Source organism: Sinohyriopsis cumingii, chromosome 18 (genome assembly GCF_028554795.1).
Source record: "Sinohyriopsis cumingii isolate HCF-2022 chromosome 18, ASM2855479v2, whole genome shotgun sequence".
Classification (NCBI taxonomy): Eukaryota; Metazoa; Mollusca; class Bivalvia; order Unionida; family Unionidae; genus Sinohyriopsis; species Sinohyriopsis cumingii.
The window spans coordinates 94,829,307-94,839,681 of NC_142978.1; the positions used below are offsets into that span (position 1 = coordinate 94,829,307).

Here is a 10,375-nt window from a genome sequence, read left to right on the forward strand (position 1 = left end):
TCACAATAATACAGTCCAAGAATATATCCGTATTTGAAATTTCACTATAAATGCAAATCTCTTTCTTAAAAATTGCTATTTTCGTGCACTTTATATTTCTAGCGAGGAACCATTTGAATTAAATAACTTCAATCACTAAATTCCAGCCCAATGAAATGCTGCAATAAACCGTAATACAACCAGTTCTGCTCTGATGTTAATGTAAAAATAAATAATTTATCCAGTAACTAGATTATATAGTCCTCTACCTGAACTCTGGTCACAATTAACATTTTCTAAATAAAACTATTATCTAATGGAAAATTTCATTCTGGAAGGTTTCAATGTTTCCAAGATCAAATGTAAGTTATAATTAGCAGTGTATTACTAAAATTAAAATTATAATATAAAACTTAGTGAACAACAAGTAGACCCGGCAATTCATTTCCAAAGTTCTAGACTCAAATTAAGATAAATATGTTTACGAAACCAAAATCGAAGACACGTGCCAGGTAAAAGCACTTGATTTTGGACAAGGTCACGTTCAACATACAATTATCCGTATCACATACTGAATAAAAAACATAACAGTGCAAATTAAATATACATAACACCTACCCTCATAAAGAAAAGGAATGATTTATGCACTAATGATTTCTTTAAACTATTAGTCAAATGTATATATAATAAACATGTACATAAGTTGTACTTTTATGAACTACACAAAAGTATACATAAAACAATATAATATTTCTATACACGTGAAAGTGCATCTACTATAAAATTATCTTAACACTTGATGCGCCTGATGCCAGTATTACATTCCACAAAATCAAATTCCACCTTAATAATCTCTGACTTTTGTTTTTCATTTGCCATTGCTATATTTAATTTGCATTGTTTGTTGGGTAGCTTTTATATTTTGTTTCATTTTATTATATGCTATTGTAATTTAATATTGTATGTTGGACTTAACTTTGTTCAAAATCAAGTTTGTTTTCTACTAGATCTGAATTATTGATTTTTTTTAACGAAAATTCTATTAACAACTAATACATAGCTATCATGTTCTCTTTGTGTATGGTCGCAATATTATCATCATCATTAATAAAAGTAAACATGTCTATTAGGGTCTATGTATATGTTATAGAGATTACCCAGGCGTATCTGACATAGGCCAGATTCTATATCATAATTTTAGTTGTTGTTGTTGTTGTTGTGGGGTTTAACAACCATTTTTCAGCACGATAGGCTATACATGGCGGCCAGTATTAATGGTGGAGGAAGAACCCTAAAAACCCCGGAAAGAACCACCGACCCACGAGAAGCTACTGGCAAGCTTTCTCACATGCCCACGTTGGCTGAATCTTAGACTCGAACCGCCGCAGACAGAGGTGAGATGGCAGTGATCCGTAACGAAGAGCGCTTTAGACCACTCGGCCACTCGGGGCCCCCTATAATTTTAGTAAGAGACCTTCTAATTATAACTAACATTACGAAGTTTATAGATTATTTTCCATTTGGTAATAGTTTCTCTTTAGAAAATGCAAATTTGACCTGAGGTAAAGTAAAGGAAAATGTCATCTTGTCACTGGAAAAATGTTTCTTTCGTGCTTTATGATCTAGCAGAATCAATTTGTATTATTACCGTGTGATCATTTGGGATGGAAGTTATTTCTTAAAAGTATTCAATTCAAGTGATTTATCTATGGAAATACAGAGTGCTCATATTCTTGGACAGATACATTCACTGGGATTTATAGTGAATTCAATCATGGAATTATATTAGTGTTTAAACAAAAGACTATTGGTACAACAACACGATACAGGCCCCATACACATCAACACTTTCAACGTTGGATTTAATTTGGATTGCTGCTCAACTTTATACAGAATATTAATTATTAGGACTTGTGTCTGAAACTCAAGGACTATTTTAAGATTAATACACAATACCGTAAGTTTTTATGTAACATTTTCCCTTTTAATTCTAGGTAAACAAATTATTTGTTTAATTTTACAAAGCTTGCTACAGTAAATTTACACTCTTTTCTGTTACTTATTTTAAGCGCATATATCCGTAATAGAAATTTGGGGACTTGTCCGGGATAACGTTTCTTAAAAATATTTCATAAAATTTTGTTTTTGAAATTTAAATTCACCTTGTTTTGGAATTTCAAGAGTCCATGCATACTTTTACATTTTAAAAATCTACAGTGAACTCAACAAACTTTTGCAATGCCTTCTAAAATGAAGATCTTCATTTCATTTCAAATCAAACGCGGCAACAGTTAGACTCTTTGAAAAAGTATTAATTGCTCCAGCATGCTAAATACATAATCTTTCTGGGGGCAAAACATACAGAAACAAAGTCTCTGATAAGACTGATCAGAAGTCGTCATTGACTCTTTCTAAGTGTACCTATTACATGAAGAAAGGGTATGTTATTTCTGATTGCTACCAATTGAAAATTAAGCAACATAATCAGGTCAGACTTATTCCAAATGCTCTTGTTTCTAAGAGATCAAGGACACGTCATGTATTGATAGCACTACGTCTTTTTGGTCAAACAAACCACACTCTGATTTTATTAGGGAGAATTATAGACCATTCATGAAGAAGGGCTCTATATCAATAATGGTTCTATATAACGCATGTGTGATTCGGCCCATCTTTTCATATTCAAGTTGTAAGGGACACTGAAGCTTCTCAAAGTCTTTTATTATCAGATACTTTGCCATTTTTTTCTGAGAAGTCTACTTCAAATAAGAAGGTTCTTATTCAGAGAATAGAGTGCGGCCTGTTAATGTTCCTTCCTCTAGATTGTTTAAATTTGTCGTCAGACGGTCTTGGACCCTAGACAACAGGAACAGTGTAGTATTTAACCATTGTTGGTCCTCATTTATTACTAGCCAGTGAGCAGTCTGGAAATAAGGTTGTGGTTAATCCACTTGTAACCGACATGCCTTGTTATTGATCAGAAAGCCGATCCTATTGAAAATGAAATCTCTGATTTATACACAGCTTGTGAAGTTACTAGTGCTATGGCAAAAATGCACTTGATAATGATGTTCATCAGGAAAGTATTCCCATAGCTGAAACATGTATTGGTCAGGCTTTTGATGAGTTCACTTTAGCTGCTCGTTTTGGATCAATCAAAGGTATTGATCACATTCATCCTCATTGTATTGCTCGTTTTCTTTAATCTAATCAAAGTGACAAACGATAAGCACTTGTCGTTGAAAAGGGAAACAATCATGAGATCTCCTTCTGGTTTCAGGGGGCTGTTTGTGAAACTGAAGTCACAGAAGTACCTGTTTGTTATTTTATTAAAAAGAGGGTACTTATGAGAACATGCAGACCACCCTAGGTACCTGTTCGCGGACTATCAAATTGTAGTTGCACATTGATATAGACGTTTTCCATAAATGCTGAACCCCTGACAAATTTATTAAGTATGAAGACCAGGTATTGTTGGTCCGACATTCGTCACAGGCGTTGCATATATTATAATCCATACTTAAAAGTTCACCACGTTTTCAGCTCCAGATTCCAACCAATCATTTAAGTTATATGCTGATGCAAGTGATACTGTGATTGATGGTATTAATTCCTGTATTAATCCAGGAAGATAAGATTGACGTGGATCATCCAGTGTGCTTTTTCTCTAAAAATTAAATAAGTACTTTGAAGTGTATATCCATTCACCTTCTTCTCTGACTATTGTGTTCAGTGATCACAGCCCCATTACTTTGATCATCAAAATGAGAGAAAAATCAGAAATTGTTGAAATAGAGTTCGATGTTACAAGAATACAACATCGACTTTCGGCACATCAAGGGAATAGAAAATTCTTTCGCACACGAATAAGTGTTCCTGCATTAATTTTTTAAATCATTTTTTTGTTCAGTCATTATACATTCTCCTGTGTAATGTCATTATTATTATCATGTGTGTGTTTGATTAATATGGAAAAAGGAATCTTTATTACATACATCTTTCATTTCATTACTAGGGTAGGTGTTATATATATATATATATATATATATATATATATATATATATATATATATATATATATATATATATATATATATATATATATATATATATATATATATATATATATATATATATTGTAAGACCTGGTACATGTTGTATGTAATTGTTGTCATTTTCATTTATAATAGTAATAATCAAATTTTACGTTTTAAAAATCTGCTGATCTTGCTTCTTTCTGCTACTTAGTTTACGAGAAAAGAGTCGTAACACAGTGTGTAAAGCTTTTTCTCGCTACCTTGCTAATATATATGTAGAATGTCCCGTCGACCATTTGTTTCACCTTTGTGTAAATAAATGGAGTCAGTATTTTGAGAAAGACGTCTAAATATTGTTCGCTATGTTAGACGGCAAAGTTGACGATGTCACTGTTTAGAATGGTATACAAACCTTTTAATAATGCTAGTAATTTAGGATTCATATATTGTCATTGGCGGTACTCAAGAAGCCCAGAGAATGACAACATAAAACAAGTACTGTTTTACAAACTTAACAATCTTTATTCAATCCTTTCAAACATATAATTAATGACGAATTGATGTCAAATGTTCCAATTCCTATGGTTAAATCCAAAACACCTACTTTAATTTTTGATGTAGCATGTGTGGTTTTAACTGTGTTATTCATAAAAGTTTGTGTCGTTTTATATTAAAAATGTCAATTTTATAATGTATTCGCATATGTTTAGCCTTATACTAACTTTTATTTTTATCCACATCAAATACATAATTTATTTGTTCTTCATACCATACTTATTTGAATATCTTGCTATCAGGGTGGATGCTTTTTATTTCAAAGTCACTGGAAGTAATCTGTAAATGTTAATATTTTTTAAAAAACATTAAATGATATCTTTAGCTTATATTTTTTTTCTCAGCAAGACAAGATTTTTCGCATGTGCAATACGTATCTGTGACCATATAAAAACATAACTGTTGAGTTGATCAAGATATATTTTGTGCCATAGTGTGTGTTGCGTAAAAACGTGAAATTAATTTTTGCTCGCTGCGCCAGCTCAACTTTGTTGTATGAAATTTTGTTGTATGAAATGCTATCGATATTTACCAACATGCTCTTTTTTAACTCTATGTGAAATATCATCTCCAATTCATGAAATAGTTGTGCATATGTTCCACTACTTTTGTTTAGAAACTGCTACATGATGTCTTCAAATCATTTGATAGTTCTGTAACTGTGCCAGCAAAATTCATGATTGGTTTTCAGAGATAATACCACTGGGTCCATCAATAGTTCTATCGCTCTCTTCACGTAGGCAGAATATCGAAATACAAAATTGACCAGATCCAAATATTGGACACATTAACACAATCTGAACGAACCTAATGATGTAACATAAATGTGAATACAAGTAAACCACCTTAGACAGTGCAAGGACAAAGGCTAATGATTCACAGTAATTTCACACGACGACAAGAATGATGTAATTTACTCAAATAGTAAAAATGATGTACATTACTCATATCGTAAAATGATGAAAAAATAGGACATATATCATACAAAGTAACTTTACAGTCCCAAAACACTGGGTATAATGAACCCAACAATTAGCACACGGCTTAAAGATTACATATATGGAGTTACACACTCCGTCACCAGCACATATTGCTACCAGTCACACTGGTCAGTCAAGCAGTCAGTATTCCAAGTAGTCACCGACCACCATTCAGTTTCTTGGTCAATCAAGCGGTCAGCAACTCCCGATCACCTGCTACTCAACCAGCAACACACTGTTCAATCAGTTGCACGGCCGCCGTTCAATCAGCTCCGTCACCAGCCCCATCGTCAGCTCCACAGCCGCTATGGACAGCACCACAGCCGTCATGGTCAATTTCTATGGTCAGCTCTACAGCTGGTACCCCGTCAACCCTGACCACCGCGGTCAGCTCCACAGCTGCCACGGTCAGCTCTGATCACCATGGATCAGCTTAATAGCTGCCACGGTCAGCCCTGATCACAATGTTCAACTCTGATCAGCTGAAACTAAATCTAATACCGTGTAGCAAGAATGACAAGGGCATATACGATGACACGTAATGACGTTACATATGGTACACTATATAAATTACATTATTGCCACAACACTGCAGTGCAATATACAGGTTCAGAAGTGAACCCACTGGTGTCCGATGGGATTCCTAAGGTACTAAAAGTTTCTTAATAAAATGCAACTTTATTGTTAGGATAGATCTCTCGTTAAGTCACACACAATAGAAAGTATTTGCATTATGTTACGCAAGCTGAAGCTACATAGAAAATACACAAAAATAAACGTGACAGTACAGTAGTTATAGCCTATAATATACATAAGGAATTTGCAAGTCCTTAAGTAGACTGTTCACTGACAAGACGTTGCGTAATGTAAAGATTCCTTCCAACGGTGAGGCATTTATACACAGACAATGCAGCCCAACATCGTCTGTGTGCTTGATGGATATCGGTTTTTCCCATCGACAACACTTCGCGCGTGCGGTATATGATGAACCGATCTCACTGTTTCGAAATATTGTACAATATACATATATCACCCTCGGGTATCACTTTACACAGAAAATGAAATCCGTGTACATGTATTTAATAAATAAAGGGATTTATGCAATTCAGTGACAACAAATGTGCTAGCCAAAAATGGTAATAAAATCGCATATTTAAAACAAATTGATCAAACAGCACATGAATGTACTGAAGTTACTTATATATGTATAAAATCATACATATGAACTGTATGAATTTGATGTTAAGAGGGCTTTTTATAACCATGCTAGCAAAGCAAAGTTCCCTTGACTGGACAACTGACAGTCGGATAAACGAAACCAAGGGAAGATGTTTCCACTGCAGAAGTGGGATTATAAAAAATTACGTAGTTGGTTGAGTATAATAGATTGAACATTGTGTGAAATGCATGGAACTAAATAGAGCTCTTTACGACGAATGTATAAAACAATGGCACAACTATTGAAGACTTATGACATTGAGCCATTTTGCTTAGAAGATGTCGACACGAAAGAGTTTAGACAAGTGTACAAGATAGGACTCTGGCTTTGACAATTTTTCCAATTCTGAACATAGTTTCAAAAACTATTAAAGCTTTTCTGTGTTTAATAATCATAACCACATTTAATAGCAGATTAGCAATATTTGTACAAAAAGGAAATGAAGTACCTATAATGAGAGTTACTTTCAGTCACCTTTGTTGAAATCCTTGTGCCGTATTTAAGTAAGTCCTTTTAAATTGTTTCTATTTTGAGTAATATATGCCATATTTGGTAAAGAATCTGCGTCATTTATACAAATTTTAAAGTGCGATATGCCGGAACACTTAATGTTAGACTGTTCAAATCTGCCGACCGTGTATTGAGAAGCCGTTTACTAGTTATTCTTTCATTCTGAGCATTACAACGGCCGCCGTGTGGTGCAAAATGGGCATCGTTTTCCTAAACGTGAAAGCTCCATGTGATTGTATGTTTTTTTTCTTCTAAATTTGATTAATATTCATGAAGTGTTATTATTTTGTTTTTTTTTAGATAAAGTTAGAAATAGTCAATGTTGACAATCTGGCTACGAACGATGAACTCAGAACCCTACCTTGAGATAACTTGGATTCAAGGCTAGGCGATCTAAAAGATAAACAATTACTTGAGCTTGAAATGGAGATCGCTGCTTTCCACTTGTGCCAAAAATACGTTTTACTCTTCAAATTGAACCCACCTATCAAATTATATGACTAAATCTACATCAAGCAGTTGGGATATTTTGGACTTGAAATGGAGGTCACGATTAATATATTTTGTTTGTAATTCATTATCTTCTTCAGAATGAATGCATTTATGTAATTTCATGAATATATTGCAGGAATTTTAGAAAAACGTAAACTTTTAATTTGCAGAACCTAAGTCTGTACTTTGTGCCACGACATCATACCTCTATCCGTAGTCCTCTTCCCGGCGTAAACGATTAGCAAAAAGTTTTTCATAAATCATTTTTACTGTCGGAGATACGCACCCCTCGCCTATTGTTATGACAGAGGAGACAAAACAACACTAAATCGCCACTATGAACACTGTATTGACAAATGTATAATTTGCAAGTGAGATAATATGCATGTGATCTATTGATAATGATTGTAATAATTTGCACACATCGTATTTTTGTGCGACCATAATCAAACAATATTCAAAAGATAAGATGTCAAAATGTCAAAAGAGTTTTACAATAAATTTATAAACATAACAAACAATTGTGTTAACATCAATCAAGTCCTAACAAAATATACACGTCTTTGCTCGTTGCGATTATGATTGTTTCGGGCTTCTATGCATTGCGGACAACTTACAAGTGCCTATCAATTTGGACAAACCTTATAAAACAAATATTCAATTCATTGCAGTACGTGATAATTGTATCACATTTAAAACTTACTAGGGCATAGATTGGTCAGGATCCAGTCCAATAATTTTCACATGATGTACATTTATCGCTATGATTTATTAGGGGAGCGGGCTTACTTATGTATAGGTGGGTACCAGAGGGGATATACATGACTTTCTTCAAAAGTCTAAATTCGAAAATACAATATCATGAAACATTTTATTAACAAACTCCATTGTAAGATGTATTAGTCCTGTTTATAATCAACACTTGCCTGTTAAAGCCGGTATGACTATTCTTCCATAGATAAATTGTTCTTCAGTGATACACACAGCGTGTTTGCTTATAGTAACCAATTAATATATATATATATATATATATATATATATATATATATATATATATATATATATATATATATATATATATATATATATGTATAAATGTAGGGTTTACATTTTGTTTCGCTGGTCTCTTGTGCCAATAGCAGAATATCATGTGACGCACTTCACCTTGTACTATATAGTCTACCTTGTGCCTGTGAAGATTTCCGAACTATTGAAGACGTGTTCAAGCTCAGTATACCTCTTCGAAGATGGTCGGAAGAATTAACACGTGACCGCCAGCGGTACTAAGCTTTTTACGACTGTTACGATAATTTGGTACGGAAATTCTCACCAAACCATCTTTAGCGTGTCCATTTTGTACTGGTTTCATTTTATTTTCAGTTCGAGGTTGTGGCACAGTCTTTGAGTTTGTATAAATCTCTTCTTCTTCGTCGAGTACCATAATTGCATCGAAAGCATCTTCGTTGTACTTTCTCGTGTAATCGGGATTGCTTCCAATGGAGTTCTCATGTACTACATTAATACCACCAACGTTATTGGGCATAGATTCACCCCCTGAACGCCAAGCGTTTTCAGACAATTCCGAAGCTCTGTCATAAAATTTCGTACAATTCAATATGGAGCTAGTGTTAGTATTAAATTGAATCATTTTCGTTTTCGCTTCAGCTTTTGTAGTTGCTAAAACTGGCTTTGCATCCTTCTCCATTGAGTCAAATGTCCCATTTATTCCATCGTGCTTTTTATGTGTGACAGAATACACACTCTTTCTGATGTGCCTGAATCCTACAATAAACTCTTCCGCATCAATTGTATTTTTGCATTTGAACGTAGATATCTGGTATATGTGAGTTTCTTTGGAAACAACAAACAGAACGCGAGGAACTTTGTGGTTGTATGTAATGATGCATATATTGTTCAGTGGAATAAAATGCTGCAGTACTAAGCCTGAGATAATCTTGATTTTTAGTACACGAAGACCATCCCTTTTTAGTTGTAGTTTGACTATTGTCCCTTTCTTGGACTGAATCGACTGTAGAATTTTCCCCATCACATCTTTGGTCACTTCATCCATGACCCAGGAACCGAGGAACTTCATCTTTTTCTCCGCTAAATGATCAGTGTTAGTCATTTTAATTTTTTTAAGTTTCTGTTATTGCAGTGAAATATTTAGTGGTTTGTCACTTCTTTTGGTGAAACATCATTTCCCTGAAAATAAACAGAGACAAAGGTTGTTAGGAATGCTTTTACAACGTGTTCAACAATGAAACAAGTCCAATGAATCATTCGGCCAATATCCGGACGAAGATGCATATTGTACGAGTCATGATCATCCAGCTGGAATACCCTCCCACTTTTTCAAAAGTATACTTCTATAATAGAAATACTACAAGCATATCGAACTGAAAATACCACTCAATTAATTGATGACAGAATAAAATCGTTGTATTGAAGGGATTATGACTGTATTATTAAAATGACTTTATAACGATGATACCAGTGGTTAGTAAATGCGTTGGATAATCCCTGAAAATGAAGCGAATTCTTTTGCAAGCTTAGATTTCTTTGATCGCATACTTAGTGCTGATATGTTCCCCTTCAAATGT

The 10,375-nt window shown here is 33.9% G+C and overlaps 1 protein-coding gene across 1 annotated transcript; it reads right to left on the reverse strand.

The window, feature by feature from the left end:
- Positions 1-8,891: 8,891 nt before the first annotated feature.
- Positions 8,892-9,952, reverse strand: LOC149777530 (uncharacterized). The gene has a single exon (XM_089940747.1). It carries the CDS (start codon positions 9,898-9,900, stop codon positions 9,001-9,003), a length of 900 nt encoding a protein of 299 aa, XP_089796873.1. The 5' UTR covers positions 9,901-9,952; the 3' UTR covers positions 8,892-9,000.
- Positions 9,953-10,375: the final 423 nt, after the last annotated feature.

Coding starts and splice junctions, on each gene's coding strand:
- LOC149777530 (XM_089940747.1), bottom strand. CDS start 9,900: ATGACTAACACTGATCATTTAGCGGAGAAAAAGATGAAGTTCCTCGGT.